This window comes from Pimephales promelas, chromosome 25, assembly GCF_988280905.1.
Source record: "Pimephales promelas chromosome 25, fPimPro1.hap1.1, whole genome shotgun sequence".
NCBI lineage: Eukaryota > Metazoa > Chordata > Actinopteri > Cypriniformes > Leuciscidae > Pimephales > Pimephales promelas.
The window spans coordinates 18,493,865-18,514,092 of record NC_142793.1 but is presented as its reverse complement, the minus strand read 5'-3'; the positions used below and the strand labels follow the sequence as shown (position 1 = coordinate 18,514,092).

Here is a 20,228-nt window from a genome sequence, read left to right as displayed (position 1 = left end):
ATATAAATATAAATAATTTATATACAAATTATATTTTTTTCTTAAATATACATGCATGTGTGTGTATTTATATATATACAAAATAATTATACACAGTGCACCCACATATATTATGTAAACACAAACTTTTATTTTGGATGCGATTAATCGCAATTAATCGTTTGACAGCCCTAATTTTTTTAAATGCATTGATTTCTTGGGTATTTTCATTAAACAGAATGATTGGGTACTGTTCTTTAAAAAAATCTAAATTATTTACATGTTTTAAAACTAAAAATACAGATTAATTGAATGGTGTCGTTTAGTGATGAAAGTTAACTACTTACCAGCAGAGAAGGTCAGCTGGATTTGCTCTTCGACAATTTCAATCGCAATGAAATCATGCCTTTCATTAAACCTGCCATTATAAAGCAACAGGCCGTTTCTCTCCCTGGTAGCAAACCTATGGATGATAATAAAAAAAAAAAACAATATTCAAAACCTAAATGCATAACAATTAGCTTGTTCAATTCAAAGTGTAAAGTAAGAATTCAAAAAGGTTTTAAAAAGATTTCTCATATTTTCATCAGACATTCTATTTTAATAAATATTCATTTCTGATCCACAGATCATGAGTCCAGGAACATCCTAAGATCACTCACAACAAAAACATGCATGATTGACAGGAGAGTAAAAAAAGATAGGGAGTGGAGGAAAAGGAAGTGATAAAAGCTGCCAAGAGACACAGCTAGAGGTAATGACGCTGTAATGGACGGGGGAAACTGATACTCTGATGTTTGCCAACCTCTGGTATCTCAGTTGGCCCTGTGGTGAGGGCACCTGGGATTTTTGTAGGGAGAGGTGTCAGATAGCACATGGCAAAGGGGCAGACTCACAGGAAGTAAGAACAAAGATACCTCACCGCACGCAGCATCCTGTTTTCATGTTTGCCATGAGAAGAACTTGTGTGGTTGGTATGCATCCGTGTCTAATTTGCTAGATCAGTTACATGGTAATTACTAAATGGCATAATGGGAAAGTAAGGAAACAGGTGTTTACCCTTAGAAAATTTTGGATATTTTTTTATAACTGAACTAAAATGGAAAATAAATTTGAATATACTATTAAAATTTAAATGTGTTACTTTTACAAATAAAATTAATAATTTTATTTATCATCATTAATTAATAAGATTTTTTTATTTTATTTTAATATATATATACATATATTTGATAAATAAAAGTTTTATGTATTAAAAGTATTTAAATATGATCTTATTAATACATTTATCATTTTATTAGAAGATATTTTTATTTTAATAGTATTCAAATATTATTTAACTAATAATATTTACAATTTATCAAAGATATTTTAAAAGCATTCAAATATTATCTTATTAATTACATTTATGATTTTATTATTTACTATAAGATCTTTATTTTAATAGTATTACAAATTATATTTTATGAATATGTAAAATTGTATTGTTGTTGTTACAGAATATTTTAATAGTATTTAATGTATTTTTAGTTATTATCAGATCTTTCATTTTAATAGTATTGAATAGTAATAAAAAATAATGGTAACTCTTGGCTAATAGACAATGTTGTCCAGAGGTAAGTGCATGATGGATGGATGGGTGGATGATGGAAGTGATAGATGGTGTAACTTTAGAGGGTTTACTGACATAAAGGAGAGGGTGAAGTGGAATCTCTGCCTCAGGCCTCTGAAGGTGACGAAGGACTGGCCAGGGAAGCTGCGTGTGGTCATCTCACAATAGGGCTTCTCGTACTCGCCGTCAGGACACTGGCACAGGAAACCTCCCACCAGAAGGTCCACACACCTGCCTCCGTTCTTACACACACCTGGAACACAGCGGCCTGAGCGCATGTTCACCTCACAGCGCTCTCCTGAAAAGAAAATACCAGAGGAACATTACTAAAACAAACTGCTTTTTATGCTTTCTGAAGAAAATATGAGTGGTGTGAAAGTTGGTTGTCTAGGGTATTGTTGCCAAGGTGTTGCTGTGCAGTGCTTGAAGAACTTTTGTGCATTGAATTGGTTCCATGCATGTAAAAGGTTCTTCGTGGAACCATAGATGCCAATAAAGAACCTTTATTTGAAAGAATATAAAAGGCTCTACTGTGATAGAATTTGCAGACAAAAGTTGAAGTTGTTATATTCTGACACACTCCACTTTATGGTTTGCTAAATGGTGACAGAATTTTCATTTTGGGTTGAACTAATTATTTAATAAAATCAGGTCCTGCATGTTAATTGGTCCTACCATTAATGCTAAACGAGGTAACTCACAATTCATACGTCCACTGACACATACTAAGTGCAATTCAGCCATGGAACTCAATTTCAGATAATAATTGTTCCCTTCACCCAACCTTCTAACCCAGCCACTTGAGTGAGCTTAGTTTTAGTTCCAACAGGACAAAGGCTTCCAGTTCAGTCCAAACGAGAAGGCTTCAGAGAAAGCGTTGACCACCATGTCCTCTTTGCTTAGTGATTCCAGGCAGGCGGCTGTGCTCACTGACCCAGACTAACCTTTGTTCATACTCTAAAGAAACAGGACCAAAGCCAAGCAACAGACGAACAATGAAAGAGCCCTGGTGGTCTGTAAGACACCTGTTATGCTCCACTAGCCTCATAACGAGACATGAGATCTGGGGTGAACCGATGACGGCTCGCCATTGGAAAAATGCTGCAAGCTAAAGTGACATCATTCACATTGTCACTGGTAGATTTTTGCCAGAGGGTTCCTTTGATATTTATCACAGTAAATTATTATGTTAGGGACATTTGACCAAATTAAGATCAACTGACCCTGATAATTTTGTTGTTCTTTGAGTGTTTTTTTTTTTTTTGCAATCTTTACATATATGTACATACAGGGCCCAAAAACGCAATTCTGCCACACTTGTTGACAACAGGTGAAATGAAAATGATTAATTAATTAATGACCATAAATAAGGTAACGCTTTACAATAAGGTCTCATTTGTTAGCATTAGTTAATGCATTAACTATAATAAACTAACAATGACCATTATATATATATATATATATATATATATATATATATATATATATATATATATATATATATTTACAGCATTTATTAACCTTTATTGCAATTCAAATCTGAATGAAAAGTAAAAAAACAGTTGGCAATCAAAACTGTTTTATATCAATGTTATATAGACAGACAGACAGACAGACAGATAGATAGATAGATAGATAGATAGATAGATAGATAGATAGATAGATAGATAGATAGATAGATAGATAGATAGATAGATAGATAGATAGATAGATAGATAGATAGATAGATACAGTAGATAGATAGACAGACAGACAGACAGACAGACAGACAGATAGATAGATAGATAGATAGATAGATAGATAGATAGATAGATAGATAGATAGATAGATAGATAGATAGATAGATAGATAGATAGATAGATACATAGATGTAGATATAGATAGATACAGTAAATAGACAGACAGACAGACAAACAGACAGACAGACAGACAGACAGACAGACAGACAGACAGACAGACAGACAGATAGATAGATAGATAGATAGATAGATAGATAGATAGATAGATAGATAGATAGATAGATAGATAGATAGATAGATAGATAGATAGATAGATAGATAGATAGATAGATAGATAGAGACTGATATACATATAGTTTGTGTGGTTTGCTTTCACCCCGTAGCACAGAAACATGCCGATAACAACCTTCCCAAAAATCCATCACCATGCTGACAAATGCAGTAGCTGCGGAACAAACATCTGAGGTTTGCTTGGAGGACTTTACCTTGTTGCGCTTGTAATCCTGTAGCTCTGATTCCAGGCCAGCTCGGTGTGCACACTATTGTGTACCTGCCATTACCTTGACAAGATCTGGGCCCAGAGGAACTATGTCGACTGGGACACACAAAAGAGGTTCCAAAGAGGTAATGATCCAAATGTCGGTCAGATAATCCCTCATTTCAGAGGAATTACAGGGATACATTACTCTGTAATGAGAGAAACCCAAGAGAGGAACTACAGAGGCCACTGTCAACACCTCTAGTTATGACCACATACTACCTGAGGGCTCGACGGGGCAGAGGTTCACTACTCTTTACTGTAGTTCGGAAATCTGAGCTGACAAACAGACAGAAGCTGTCAAAGGGAATGATCCAGTGCGGGAGCTCTGAACCTCAGGACTGAGGGTCTGGATAACGTTCCTGCTGTCAAACTTACACAGGATTATTCCTTCCAACAAGAGCTTATCCCCATTCAAGTTATGACAGAATCAAAAACTAATGGCGCTCTCAACCATCTGAGCAACTGAGATGACAATTTGCAACCAATTTGAAATCAACCATACTATATCAAAACACAGGTTATTGATATTTGCGGTGTTTCCAAAGGCACACATACATAGCCTAACCATAGCTTAGAGATGTGAATAAACCCCTAAACCTAAGCATTAAAAGTCAGCAAGCAACTTAAATCCTGCCGTTTGTTGAGACTTGGCTGGCGATGAAATGGGTAAATTGTTGTGTGTGTGTGCGCGATTCATAATTTAATTGACAATGCCTCTTAATTCTGAATTCAATTCAGATTTAATTCGAATTTAAGTGGCAAACAGGATAAAATTCAAATTTGAAGTGACATTCAAAGAAATTCATGTAACTGAAATGTTAAACTAAAACAAACAGATTTTGTTTGTTTGTCCAAACCCTAAATACAATCCAGAACACCCTAGCAACCACATGACATCAACCTAGCAACCACCCACAACACCTTAGGATTGTGGCACCACTCAGATTTTCTTCTGAAATATGTAACAAATCCAGTTAGAAAATAATCAGACATTCCTTCTTGAACACTTCGTCAAATAATCTAAAAATAAAAGCATACATAACAAATACTGACCTGTAAAATCTTGCGGGCACTCACAAGTGAACCCCCCCTCTCGACTGCGGCACTTCCCGTTGTTCTGACACGGGCCTGAGTAGCAAAGGTCCACCTCCGTCTCACAATAGTCTCCGGTGAATCCGTCAGGACATCGACACCGTAAGCCGTTCACGGGGTGTATGGGCCTGAAAAGAACCGTGTTGGATGCCACGAAGGGAGCCGTACTGTCAAACTTCAGAACGGCTACACACTTCATGTAGTTCTCACAGGGCTCACGCAGACAGATGTTATCATCAAACGGCAGGACGCGTTGAGTTGAGATTAGTGTCAACAAGGTGCGGTTAAGGTACATCTGCTCCTGCAGTTCCTCTGATGGGAAATAGCGTCCCGGAGCTCCACCCGGGAGCAAGGCCGAGAAAGTGACGTTGAGAATGCTACCGCTAACGTCTGTATCATTTTGGACGTTGAAGACGAAGACGCCATCGGGGCTGGTGGACAGGACCGCGGCTACACCTTCGGTAAAGAGTGAGAGCAGAGGGGAGAGGAAACGCTCCTGAGACATGTTCTCCAGACGAACAGTGATGCTGTTCGTCAACATGTCATCCGTAATGATGGTCACACGTAGGGTGCAGAAGGCTGAGACCTGGTGGAGTCCATCTGGGAAGACACAAAGGGACTCGATTAATGTTTAAACCGAAATGAATGCCATGTCGGGAGCTGGCAGGTGGTCAGTTTACATTCTTGTGAGTGAGAACTTTTTGAACATGCTTGAACATGGAGCTCAATTCATGTTGCAATGTGATTGCTCACCCAGCACTTCTACCTTCACACTGTTTGAACAGCAATACAACTAGCTTCCTGACAAGCAATGCAATGCATAAGTGACCTCAAAAAGTCCTCAAAAGGTTTGTTGTGGAGGAGGTGTTGATCATCGGTTGAAATATATTATTCGGATACTCATTTGAATACAATAATAGAGTTTATCTGACACTACAAAAATACTGCAAAAAGTACATATAATGCTGCTAGTAGTAGTATTAATAATAATTAAGGACTGGTGTCTGACACCGATAACCGATAATTCTTTATATTTGAAAGCCGATAACCGATATATTAGCCGATAAATCTTAAGCCTGATTACAAAAACAAAAGTCTCAAGATTAAAAGCCATGTCCCAAGCACACAATTATAATGTTCTTCTCATTATGATTTTATGTAGCCTATATGAAAGACTTGCGCTGCACATGTTGCACTTAACTGTATTTTCCTTTTTGAGGCAATTCCAATCATATTTCAAGCGATTCAAAACCATCATGAAGTGTCTCAGCTAAAGGACATAATACATTATTTATTGGCTTTATATTTATATATATCAGCCAAATTTTCATGCATCCCTAATAATAATAATAATAATAATGTTATGATAAATAAACAAATTAATTAATTGTATTGTATGCGCTATTGTTGTTTATATTATGATTATGTTTTACAGGAAAAAATATGAATATCTTATTCTGATGCTTATTTAAATACAAGTATAATTTGACATATCTGATAATATAAAATATTGCAAAAAATAAAGTATACTATTATTTTTATTATATAATATTATTTAAATTTATTTATAATAAATAATTTAATTTAACAATAAAAAAGAATGTATACTATTGTTAGTATTTTATTTTTTATTTTTTTCTGTTTGTGTGTGTGTGTGGTGGTTCCATTTAAAATGTTGTTAGCAAATAATAAAATCTGAACTACTAGCCTGACCGCCACCAGAAAGAAAATAATCGACCTTCCTTTTCCTTTATCCCCACTTTATCATTACCAAATGTTTAAGAGCAAAAGTGTTGTGTTGTACATCTGGCCAGTGTGTCACATTTGCCCTGTCCTTTTGTTTGACAGGCATTGTTCATGGTCCAGCGTATTCTTTAGTACCAATTGCGGGCTCCTAGTGTAAAGGGCCCCTATGTCATGTGAATAGAGAGAGCTATAATTGCAAGACAATGAGGACATGTTTCCACTCTGTTACACTGTCCTTTCACATTCTGTCAGCTAAGCCAGACATGCAGTCGCAGACACAACAAGGAGTTTCTCTTTCTGCACGCACACGCATTTTCACATCCACACAAAAAGGCCACGCATACACATTCAATTATATTAATTCTTACTTCACATGCACAAACACAACAGTTGAACAGGTCACATCACATAAAATTAAATTGAATCAATTAAGTCTAACAAATATCACCCTTCTTATTTCGGTTTATATTAAATATTATATGAAATAATTTTTTTTTAAATATCATAGGAATTCTTACAAAACTATACTTTAAAAAAGCCCAATAGTGATCATCACAGACATTGACAGTTTTTCATCTTCTTTTTTTTAACTGTAGAAAATATTTTGACATTAATTAATGCAGTTAATTCAATTAAATGTAATCGAATGACAGTGTTAAACATCTCTATGCGTTAAACAGGGAGTGTCCTGGCAAGCTTGCGATCTTGGCAAATCACAAATTTGTCACTAACTGCAATTTTCCCAGAAGTTTGTGTGAGGGGAATGGCTTATAACAGGTCACATCCTGCTCCATTGTGTTCATAATACTCAATAATCCCATAAACTACTTAACTAAGTTTCTTTTAAATATGCTTAGTAAACTTTGCTAAATCGTGTCAGAAATCTGATCCTTATATAGAGAGGAACACAGTAATGTACATGCTAAGTGGTTGTTTTTTGCCTTTTCTTTAATGAGATGTGCAATAAAATCCCAACTTTGTATATTACGGCCACTCTGAAATGCATTAAGTCTCTCCCTCTCTGTTGATTCTCTTACCAGTAATTGCTATACATAACAAACACTCTGGCATGTGATAAAATATAGAGACACTTTACATTAGATCACAGCGCTGATGAACATTGATCCAAGCACTTAAAATTTGCAGACAGCACTACTGCTGAAAACGTAACTTAATTCATTTATCCAGTGCTTCATAGTTCCAACTAATAATCAAATGTGTATCATACAAAAAGTCATGAAATTGCCATTGAAATCCAACCTTAAAACTGCTTAGTCATCAAACATGCTTGTTATTCCCACAGGAAAAGTGAAACAGATCGTTCCCAAAGTTGTCCTACACATAGCCTACTAAACAGGCCTACAGGTAAGATCTTGGATCCTCTCCAGGGAAAAGCTTGTAGAAAAGAATGATAAGTCTCTAAAATCTGTCTATACAACCAATTAGGAATCGCTGTGTTAATATGAATATCATACACAAGTGTGGGTGGTCCAGAGCAGAAACTGTACCAACTGATTCCAGTGACTTTACATTATACGATCATTTGTTTAAATGGAATAACTTATCACTGCACCACAGGATGTCCAGCTTCAACGAATCCCTCAAAACTGACTGTGGAGATTATGACACTAGCTAAGTAAACTACATTGAAATGTTCACAGTTTCACTTGGCAACAAACTCCGTTGCAAAACCACTGAGCTGTGACAGTGTTTACAGCCTTTGTAAAGAGTAAGTGTTGCGTTCAGTTTTCTTTTCGAACAATCTGAGAATGAAGGCAAACACACAGAGCAGCTTTTCGGCATAGTGTTTTCCAAGGGAAAAGGCCAAACAGTCTGTGCAAAGATAATACTTCAGAGTAGTTTAAATACACACTCTTACTCGCAGGAGCTGACCTGCAAATGAACACAGTGGGAAGTTTAGAGGTTATCACCTCACTGTTAAACTGTCCTACAGCTAATGTCTACCTTGGTTTCCTGGTTACCAACTACTATGTGGATGACGTGAATCAGAAATCTGCGTCTAAACGCCTTTTTTCCACACACTCTCATGACAGCTCATAATTTGTATGAGATGCCAATATCCTATGATATAACTTGTCTCATAAAGTACAATTTAAAAAATATATATATAATCATGGATTTGTTTAGGTTTGGGTGTACGACTTCGACATCGCCTAAAAATGTTCACAACTTTTCATGATAATGGTTGCCTTTCACTTTGCTTTCCATTTATTACTTAAAGCACACTTTACGTAGGCTTATTTTGATACCAAAGCAAAAACTAATTACAAGCATAGATAAATACAACAAAGTTACTAAAAAAGTAAGGTCTAACCACAGACTAAAAGTAAGGTCTGTGGTGTATATTTAGGTACAGACATGTAATAATTAGGCCCAAATGTAAAGTAATAGTGTTCACAGTATAAATTAAATATATGGATACATTTTTATTAAAGCTGTGTTTTGTTGATTACTGTAAAAAAAAAATATTTTCAATATTTGTTATCACAACATATTTTCTTTTGTCAAATCAACTTAAATAATTAATTTAGTTGAGATAACTTATTATTTTGAGTTTCTGATGATTAAATTAATCTCCTTCATTGTATTAACTCACTTTTTCCAGTTCAACCAACTTAAAATTTTAAGTCAACCAGGTTACTTACTTTTTTAAGTTAAACCAACAATATTTTTTTTAGTGTAGACAGCAGCAGGTATTTCGGCAATAGGTTGCTGTCACTTTAAGACCGAATGCACAGATCTATGGATCTCAGAGAAAATAATGTTACACATCCGATTTCTTTCTCAACTGTTTACATTCACTTAAAACACAACCCACTGTGTTTAGAAGACTGGCATTTTGACAATTTTTTTGTGTATGTGTCTGTTCAAGCGCATGGAGATGTGAAAGAAGAATCAATGTGCGCACAGGTAACAGCGCGCAAGAGCCGAATTACGGATTACGGATCAACTACGATCCGATTAACCCCTATGGCACATCTGAATGTGAATGAGATTTGAGATAAAGTTTGGTAACACTTTTTTTAAGGTGATGTAGTAACACATTACGACATGTACTTACTTTAGTAATAACACTAAATTATGCATAATTACAAGTAACTAACCCTGACCCTAGTAAATACATAGTACTTGCTCAGTACTTGTTTGAGTAAGTACAAATGTAACTACATCACCTTAAAATAAAGCAAACGTTTTTCGGCAAATAACAACTCAGAAGACTTTAAAGTCATACAGGCTGAATTGATTGTACGGAAAAAAACAATGTGAACATTCTGCTAAACGGAAGAAAGGAAGTCATACGGGTTTAGGTGGCATGAGGCTGAGTAAATGATGACAGAATTGTCATCTAATGCTTTAAATATGGAGTGTCATGGGGTGAGAATACGAAATGTTGAATACAAACACATCAGTCTTAATTGTCTCTTTTCAGTCATCTGTCCTGAAATGCTTCTCAAAAAGCATGTGGGAACATTCAGTTGGACAGCTGATTGGCAGTTGACTGGTGCAAAAGTAGCAGGGACTCACAAAAAACTCCTGCCAAGTGCCAAAGCATCAGTTAGCCAACGCCAAGACACATGTCCCGCTTCACTGGCAGTGGCCACAGCAACTTCACGACTGATGGCTGACCTAAATATTTGCGAAGCTGAGCCAACTGGTGCCCGTCACATAGGCACAGCTGAGAAAGGGGCTACTGAGAGCACAAGGCAATGAGGGCAGGGCTGTCCCCTTTCGAAAAATCATAAACGTTTTTTAAAAAGGACTTCAAATATGGAAGTCAATTTCCACCATATAAGAAAAAAAAAACATGCTTTGGTAAATAATAATTAAGAAGTTAAATTATGATATAAGTCATAATTATGAGATAAACAGACAAAATTATTACATACTAATCATCAGTATAAGATAAAAGGACAAGGTTATGAGATATTTCGTCATGATTATGTGAAAAACAAAATAATTATGACTTGCCAAGTCAGCCTTCTAATATAAAAATAATGATAAATAGCATAAATTGAGCAAGTTCATGCAAATTCAAAACTAGTTGAAATTATGAGATAATACATTTAATGAAAATTATGCGTCAAAAAAATTGACACACCAAATCAGAATTATGCTATAAAAGTCCAAATAATGACACAATGAAATAGAGGTAAATATGACAGTTGAAATTATCATATAAAAAAAAATCTAAAGTAAGGCATAAGTCATAATTATGAAAAAAATGAAATTATGACAAATATGAAACATAAAAATAGTGGAAATTCAATTGCACAATTAATTATCTAATATCAAATGATGACCAATTAAAAAATATATTAAAAGTATTTGAAAATGATATGGTCCCAGCAGTATATTCATAAATATTTATCATGTACGTGGTTGAGGTGAGATACCCTGATATGATTGTAAAGCACTTGAAAGTGCTATAGAAATGCCTCCTTCATTGACTATACTGTATATTTGTTCGTTTTTAAAGAAAATATTTTTCTGTGGTCATCGGCGACAGCATGCCACTAACATTCAACGCAATAAAAACTTTCAGTTTTGTTTGTTTCTTGCTTGCTCAACATCTATCCAACATTCAAGCCGTGCATTCCTTCTTAAGGCCTATTAAAAGCTTTCTCCCTGGCATGGCTTGTGTGGAATGTGGTAAGTTGCACTCTGAGAAGTTAATGAACAAAGCATCTTTCAAGAGAGTGCATGGTCTAAAGTGCCTGATAATGGAGACCACACCTTGGCCGGCCTCCCTCATGAATCTGTAGTGAATCTTGTTAACATCATCTGTGGCAGGTCTGCTTTGATCCCTTCAAGCACATACATAAAACAGAGGGGAGCACAGTGAAATGGAACCCTGCAAGGTGTGGATTTTATGGGTAGAACTGTTAATGTTGCCCAAGGCCAAGAGACATGAAGGTGCTTCTGCTTGGTTATCCATTAGTATTGTCATTGAGGATTGAAGCACTTATATCAAATATTAATACCAGGCATTAAATGCCTTTATTTAAAAATGCAGCAAAATGCATATGCCACCAAATACTAAGAAACTGGAAGCTTCCGCCTTCATTACTCTGCATTAGATGAGCTCATCCAAAACCCTTACATTTCTTGTAAAGGTGGTGACAGGCCAAAATTGAATGCATTTCAATTATAAACTCCTTGCTGAATAAAAATATGAATTTCTTTTTCTAAAAATCTTACTGACCTCAACCATTTTTGTAGTTGTAGACCACTTTTCTAATGCTTATTGGCCTATTTTGAGCTTGGGAGCCATATCCTGGTCACTGTTTGTAAAAGTGCATCTTCTACATTCTGTTGAACTTCTCCCTTTGTCCTCCACAAAAAGACAAAGAAAAAAGGTCAAATGGGTTTGGAACATGAGGGTGAGAAAATGACTACAGACATTTCATTTTTTGGGTCAGCAGACCTTTGATTTGGGTAAACTGTGAAAGTTGTATACAATTCTTAAGATTAAACAAAGAATTTGCCTTGATTGCATCATCATTTCATTTCATTGTTAAGGAAGGAATTCAGTAGCAAAGCCTTAGCGTTTGTGTTGGAGAAGATAATGCCCAGTTTGCCCTTTGTACTCGTGCAGTCCAATGAAAAACCTCCATACACCATTCCTGACTCTTTCTCAAATAGTCTTTTGTGTCCAATGGCAACAGCTTGTGCCTGGAAATTAAGAACAGTGCTCCAAAGCTCTATTTATAAGTAACACAAGCTCTGCAATCATTACCAAGCTTTGTCTCTTTTGATATTAAAATCTACTTCGTGCAAGTATTGTGATCCGGAATATTGTTTTACTGTCACGCAGGTACACCTACACCCGTCACAACATACTGCGGCTGACTGACAAGTTTAGCAGTTGCTGTTCTGATCTCTGCTCTTCTCTCCCTTCTTTCAGCTGTGTCCTTCCTTTAAGGTTTCGACACACAAACAGCTTTGTCTTCACTGACAGAAATCTGCATGTAGACAATGCCTTCCTCCTCTTTGGATTTAAGAAGCCCCCCCGAAGTTCACCCCCTACCCTCCTTCTCACCCCACTTCACAAAAGGGGCCCCGTGCTTCAACCCCCCAGCTTGGCGCTAAACACTTAAGAGCTCCACAATGCTCCCCCACTTTCCATGGCAACAACAACAGAGAGCCAGAGCTTTTCAAAACTCTTTTTCCCAGACGTCCTTTAGAGGACGTCCATGAGGGAACCCAATGGGATGCTTCGTTCTATTACCAGAGGATTAAGAAGGAGATCAGCTTGCTTAGCGCAAGTTGCCCGGTTGAAAAGATGAGCATATGTTGTGTTTTGGATGTTGGTCCACACCAGGCTTCTTAACTAGCTTAACCACCAAGACTTTCTTGTTCTTTCTGGTCTAATGAAGCAATCAATTCTTCCAAATCAACCCAACATTTTTGAATTCGACAAATGGCCAAATTGGATTTGTGGAAGGAAATTTTCTTGTCAGTTCTTCACATTCAATATTCAGGTTTTTTATCTAAGACTTTCTGGTACTTTCCTGGTCTAGTGAAGATGGTTCAGCAGCATGTGTTGGTGTACCCCCAAGACTAGCACTACATAAACAATGCAAGGAAATTCATGTTGGCCTAAGCTGGTCTATGTCAGCACGAAAAGTGACTCACTCAAATCACTCGATCTCTACTTTTCTCTGAAATGTTCACAAATTCCCTGCATGGTTTAGATGCTTCGAAAAGCTGATGAGATAAAGATTTCATACATAGGATGATTTAGAACATGCCGAAATAAGGATAAAGACACATGCTCTGCCATTAACGGAATAAATGTGTGCACCACAAGCTTTGCATCAGCCGCTGCGTGAGATTTCACTTATAGCCGAAAAGGGGATTGATGAGATACATCAAAGGTTCAAAAGATAAAGATGAAAACATCAAAGATCATGAGAAGTGCCCTACCTTTCAAATAAAACTGTAGATCAAAAGTTGACTGAAGAATTAACCACAGATGGTCCTTTTCTGGGAGCTCACTCCCTCGAATTAGATATTGAATTATCACTCAAAATCCAAAAGCGCAGATAAGGCTTATGAAGTTATCTTGATGCACTGTTATGAATGGAATGCACTGCTGGGGTTGAGTCAAGTTTATTGACTGAATGTTAAATGATGCAAAGTAACTAACACTAAAGATGACGCATGTGCTGGGAAAGAGAGGAAGCACTGAGTCAACATGAATACAGATGCTGCAATTATTCATATACATTAAATACTTAAGATTTTAAAAACTTTACAGTGTACTTGCTTAAAGCTGCATTCATATTAACACAGTAAACAATTTCAGGGAATAAAAGGATAAGCTTTTGAAGATTTATCAAATAAGCACAGTACATCATGTGTATCCAACATCTCTCTCTCTCACACACACATTTCTTTTCCAGCATTAAATGGTAATGATTGACTGGTTTAAAGCTTTGTTGAAGCCAAGTGGAAGGAAACTCGGATTATTCCAAATTAACCCAAATTTTAAAAAGTAATACAAAATGGGCAAATTTTGGGGAAAGGAAAAGTTCTTGACAGTTTTTACAAACATATTGCCTCATATTATATGATACTGATTTGAATCATTTTAAAAAGTAATTTATATCTAATAAAATATCTGTAATTTTGAAAATCGATTAAAAGCATATATAAAAGCAGGATTTTCTTCATCATCAGCAGTATTGTTTGTGTTCTCCCTCCACTGTCACTGTGTACTAGGAAGTTATTTGCCTACCTACAAAGCAGTGGCACATGACATTTCTCAGAATCAAATTAAGTGGCAGTGTGCCATTGAAACTACATGCTAAGGGTGCATCTCTACTTACTGGCTGATCCTGATCCTCTGTAAGCTGTGACAACAATTAAACAAGTAATCAAAACAACACAAAACAATCTCTAGTTGTACCCAGCCTACAGAGGAGTTTTAAAGGCTCTTCAATTAATCCCCCAACATTTTCTTGTCAAATGTGACACCTTATACGAGACAAACAAGTTTTATCGTTGTGAATCTATCACTCCATGGACATCAGTTCTAATCCTGATATCACATGATATATTGTTTGGACATGCAACATGGTTTTCAGCTTATGGACTTTTTTTTTTGTTTAATTTTTCTCAAATTAATCTTGGGGCATGGCACAGCCTGGGTATGCAGAATGTGAGTAAAGACTTGAAATCTTAAGTCAAGTCAAAACCTCCTTTGACACGTGATCAGTCACTGTCTAATGCATGGCAGTCTGCAAGCTTTGGCTCTTGGGAAAAATGTACATGAAAGAACAAATCTGACAGGTAAGAATGATATTTGATTTCTACAAGATTCAAAGGGAGAAGGGATCACTAACTTTTATTCATGTTAGTGCATGGTAGTTGTTAGAGGGAATATGTTCGGATGCATCTGAGGAATGTGGGGGAAGATCAACAGTTAATTTGAAAATTGTTGGAGAGTACCATTTTAGAAACAATTACATCTCACTATCAAACCACAGTTGCTGTACCAAGTAGAAGAGACTTTGAAATGGTGTGAGCATGGCATACAACATTTAAAAAAGAGAGATAAGTGAGTCCTAAATGTGATACTGTATGCAGAATGACCAGTTCGGAGATATACAGTTGTGGTTATGAGGTAATGTTGCAGTTTTACTCTGAGTTTTGAACAGGCTTAAAAAACAATCTCATTTAAAATTGAATAATATATTGTAAAAATTAAACTTCAGAGTTGCTGCAAATAAAGAAGTATGACAATTGTTGTTTTGGATATGTTCACTATATGGAGTGCCATCAAATATTGTTGAGCATAAGCAGAGACACAGAAGGGCTGTAAAAATAATTTAGATATTCAGGAACTGAGAACCCACCAGAAGAGAAGAGCACACAAGGAGGCAGATCACTATCACTTAGAGCATCTACTATGACAAGGCAACTCACAAAGCAGATTTTGAAAATCACTCAAAACCACAGCACACAATACTTCGCATGATCGCCACATAGTTTTAACTTTTCAAAACAAAAATTGTGCCCAAATAATGTGGAATGTGCAGTATAGTGAGTCTCACCTGAAACCGTTACCCTCATTGTGGCCTCAAGTGGTCTGTTGTTATCCAAGTCCTTACTCAGTTTTAACTCCCCAGTGTCTTGATTGAGAATCAGCAGGTTGAGTTCATTTCCCTCAACAAATGTGAAGAGGAGCTTGTCAGAAACATCTGGATCACGAGCAGGCACCTTCCCGATAGCTCCTGTGGGAAAGCTGCTAGACTTATTGGTAATGTAGTTGTTAAAAATAATCTCAAAATCCTCTAGAACAGGGTCATTGTCATTGACATCCACAAGGAGGACGTGTATAGTGGCCCGACTGACAAGTGGTGCGGAAGTGGCCTGGACCACTATTATGTACTCCATCTTGGTCTCGTAGTCTAGGTCAGTAAGGGCAATTAGATCTCCGCTGAAGATGTCAAGCTGGAAGACCTCAGGAATATTGCCCTCAACAATCTGGTAGAGGATCTGGGCATTGGTACCTTCATCTGGATCTGTGGCACTTACACGGGCAAGAGTGGACCCTACGGCACTATTTTCCTCTACGTATATATACAACTCGTCCTTTTCAAACACAGGGGCATTGTCGTTTATGTCCAACACCGACACATGAATGTCTACGGCTGCTTTGAGAGGGGGCACTCCTTTGTCCACTGCAAACGCCTTGAGATTATACACTGCAAGGTTTTCCCTGTCGAGCTTGCGGGCCGTTCTAATGATCCCAGAGTAAGGCTCAATAAAAAAGTCCCCCTCGCCATCATCTCCTCCCTGGAAGGTGTAGCTCAGTCGACCGTTAGATCCCGAGTCTCTGTCTGAAGCGGACACCTGGAGGACACTAGTGTATACCGGTGCATCCTCAAATACTGTTCCCTGATAGATGTCCCGGAGGAACTGCGGTGCATTGTCATTGGCATCGAGAATGATAATCTCTACATAAGTGGTGTCTGATTTCTGGGGAATGCCATTATCACGGGCAATGATGGCAAGTGTGTAGGATGCCAGATCTTCATAGTCAATCTCAATCTGAGTTGTGATGGCACCGGTGTCAGGATCAATCTTGAACTGTGGCACATTGTCCTCCATTTCATAAGTGATACGGGCATTTTCACCAGTGTCCTCATCGGTGGCACTGATGACCACAACAGTTGAGCCTACGGGTAGGTCCTCGCTCACTAAAACCTGGTAGTTAGCACTTTGAAATACTGGTCGATGGGTGTTGGCATCAGTCACATTAATGAAGACTTGAGCTGTGTCATGGCGTGTACCATCCGAGGCGGTAATTGTTAGGAGATACTGCCTTTCTTGCTTGTAGTCCAGAGGTAGTGCTAAAGTAATAAGTCCCCCTCCACTCTGGCTGGTGATGGCGAACCTGTTCCTTGTGTTCCCACTAGATATTTGGTACGTTACCACACTGTTTACATCCCTGTCTACAGCTGTGACGGAAAGCACACTGGTGCCCACAGCTGCATCCTCATTGACCTTTAGGTTATACAAGTGCTGTGTGAAGGTGGGGACATTGTCATTTACATCTAGTATAGTGACACTTACACTAGCTGAAGATGACATTGTGGGAACCCCGCAGTCTCTGGCCTCAACACCAAAACTGTAAAACTCTGTGGTTTCCCTGTCCAACTCGGCACTAACCGTAATCCATCCAGTGTTGTTATTGATAGTGAATGGAAAACCAGGTGATGTGTCAGTCAGCTTGTATTCCAAATGAGCATTGTCACCTGAATCAGCATCGATAGCTTGAATGTGCATCACTGAGAAACCTACAGGAACATTCTCTAACACTGAGGCTTGAAAGGGTGTGCTGACAAACATGGGGGCATTATCATTAATATCCACCACTTGGATTACAACCATACCTGTGCCATTAATAAGAGGTGGTCGTCCTCCATCTTGTGCTTTCACTCGCAGTGTGTACTCTCTTATCATCTCAAAATCTAGAGGGCTGATAACATCAATGACACCCGTAGGGGAGTGTATGTAAAACTGGCCCTTTATATTCCCATTTATGATGCTGTAATGCACTTTCGCATTATTCCCAGCATCTTTATCTGAAGCCTTCACCACAGCTACTTGTGAATTCACGGCTATGTTTTCAGGAACTTGAACTACATATCTCTTCTCACTAAACTGAGGGTAGTTATCGTTCTCGTCCTCTATGAAGATGTGCACTGTGGCTGTGGCAGTACGTGGACCGGGCTCTTTGCCCTGGTCGTTGGCTTCAACATTAATCCTGTACTGAGATTTAACTTCTCTGTCTGGTCTGACTCTGGTTTTAACCAACCCATTCCTTGGATCAATTTCAAAGCAAGTGTTCCCCTCATCATTATTCACAATCTTATAAATCATATTGGCATTAGAAGGGGCGTCTCCATCTGTAGCCCTAATAGTCATCACTTCAAAGCCTACTTCAACATTTTCTCGAATACTAACCCTATACTCATTTTGTTCAAAAACTGGCGCGTGATCGTTAGTATCGCTGACTGTGATAGTGAGGTACGCGATAGCTGATCTTTTAGGGGTTCCCCTATCAGTAGCAGTAACTTTGAACACATGCGTGTCTTTAACTTCCCTGTCTAAAGGTTGCAGAGTAGTTATACCACCCGTATCAGGGTTTATTTGAAATAAATTGTTAGATCTTCTGTCAAAAAGAGCTTCCATATCGTATTCAACAACACCGGCGTCTCCATCATCGGCGTCGAAGGCTTTGAGGGTAATGACGCGCGTTCCCGAGGGCTCATTCTCGGGCACTGATACCTGGTAGTTTGGCAGTTGAAACTGAGGAGCAGAGTTCACGTTTCTTTTTTGACGTTTTACCCACGGGTCTAATTGACCTCCAATGTGTCTTCTGCTTAAATTTAACTTAACATCGACAAATAAAGAGCCATTCAGTGAGTTAGGCAGTAAACAAAACAAATTCGCTTCATCTCGCTGCTTATGAGGTAAACAGAGGCTCGTGCTCCTGAGGGAAGTAACGTGCCGCTGGTCTTTCTCCACACACCTACCACGAAACATTTGAGAACTCCGCATGGATACAGGTAAACGTTCGTAAATGTTTATAGGTAAGAAGTCTAAAGAAAAACATGTCTCATACCCAGTCAAGAGATATATATAGGCATCTGGTCTACGATTTTTTCTTTTGTATTTGTTGAAGCAGTTCAGCCCATGAACGAATGTATTGAAATTGAGCAGAATGAAGTTTTCTGAAAGCAGAGATTTAATCCGCAAATACAGTGGCACAGGATTTCTCGGTAAACGAGTGCAGTCAACTTTGCGCGCGAGTGATACCAGCCCATCACTTCTACTGATCTTTAGAAAGTGTCGTAAAGACTTATCTGTGAGACCTCTGTCGATTACATACGTCCATTCTGGCCCGATTGATACATTTGCAAGTGTTGCACCAGGCTGGAGGGCTTCTGATACATGTAAATCCAAGCATCCAAACGGCGAGAGATGAGTAAGTAATCCCAAGCACATCCATATCACTGGCAATTCCATGGCTCACGCGCATCTCGTTGAGAAAATTAGTCCAAACGACCCAGTACGTCTGCAGTCTGCAAAATTCCAACCATTCCTGTAACGTGAAAATGCACATTGGGTCAAGGCATTTCTGTGTGCAGAGCAGCAGGGACCAGAGAGCTGCACTGATAAGTTTTAATGAGTAAGATGGCTCTTCTCCCTCCCCTCCCACAACCATTTGCATGGACCTACTCATGCATTGTGATTTTGCAATATCCAATGAGCTCAACCGAATAGCTTAGTTTTAAACTTAAATGTAAACCATTTCATCAATATAAAATTTCAAGTCGAATTTTCCCCTATTATGCAAAGGATTAAAATGTATTTGTAAATACTTAAGACACAAGAATAGTTAAAAATAAGATTTAAAAAAAAAAGTTCTTTTTTGTTCCAATTTAATACACTTCACAGTACACGCACAGACTTGAGTTATTCTTAAAATTTCCATAATCATTTGAACAGTTTTAGAGGTAACCCTACTTCGTTCATTAAACGTACAACCTTTTTTCACCGTACATTGTTCAGCCATAAATACCGTAAACATCAATAAAATATATATGTAGGCTATTACTCAATTAAATCATCTGATTTCTTGAAAAAAGAAAACGTGCTGAAATACCTTGTCTATCCCGAGGGAATAGATTTCAACTCTTCTTTCTCATTCCCCAATGTAAAACAGCATGGAATGGAATTTAGTTTACATACGTCCTAAGATAGAACAGTTTCGTATTATAGTGATCTAGGGCAGATCTTGGTTGAGTACGCCCCCTTGTGGAAACTTCAATGAATGGTTCACTACAAAAATGAAAATTCTGTCATTTACTCACCCTCAAGTTTTTTCAAACCTGTATGAATTTCTTTCTTCTGCTGAAAAACAAAAGAAGATTTTTTTTTGAAGAATATGGGTTACCAAACAGTTGATGGACCCCATTGA

General features: G+C 37.7%; 1 protein-coding gene across 1 annotated transcript in view; it reads right to left on the bottom strand.

The window, feature by feature from the left end:
• celsr1b (cadherin EGF LAG seven-pass G-type receptor 1b) overlaps nucleotides 1–19,439 on the bottom strand; it is a 43,296-nt gene extending 23,857 nt beyond the window's left edge. Inside the window, exons 1-4 of the mRNA XM_039657833.2 lie at nucleotides 15,790–19,439; nucleotides 4,925–5,563; nucleotides 1,667–1,889; nucleotides 327–442 (exon numbers count right to left, since the gene is read on the bottom strand). Coding sequence (XP_039513767.2) covers nucleotides 327–442; nucleotides 1,667–1,889; nucleotides 4,925–5,563; nucleotides 15,790–19,273 — 4,462 coding nt within the window. The 5' untranslated portion in view covers nucleotides 19,274–19,439. The remainder of the gene's footprint in view (nucleotides 1–326; nucleotides 443–1,666; nucleotides 1,890–4,924; nucleotides 5,564–15,789) is intronic.
• Nucleotides 19,440–20,228: the final 789 nt, after the last annotated feature.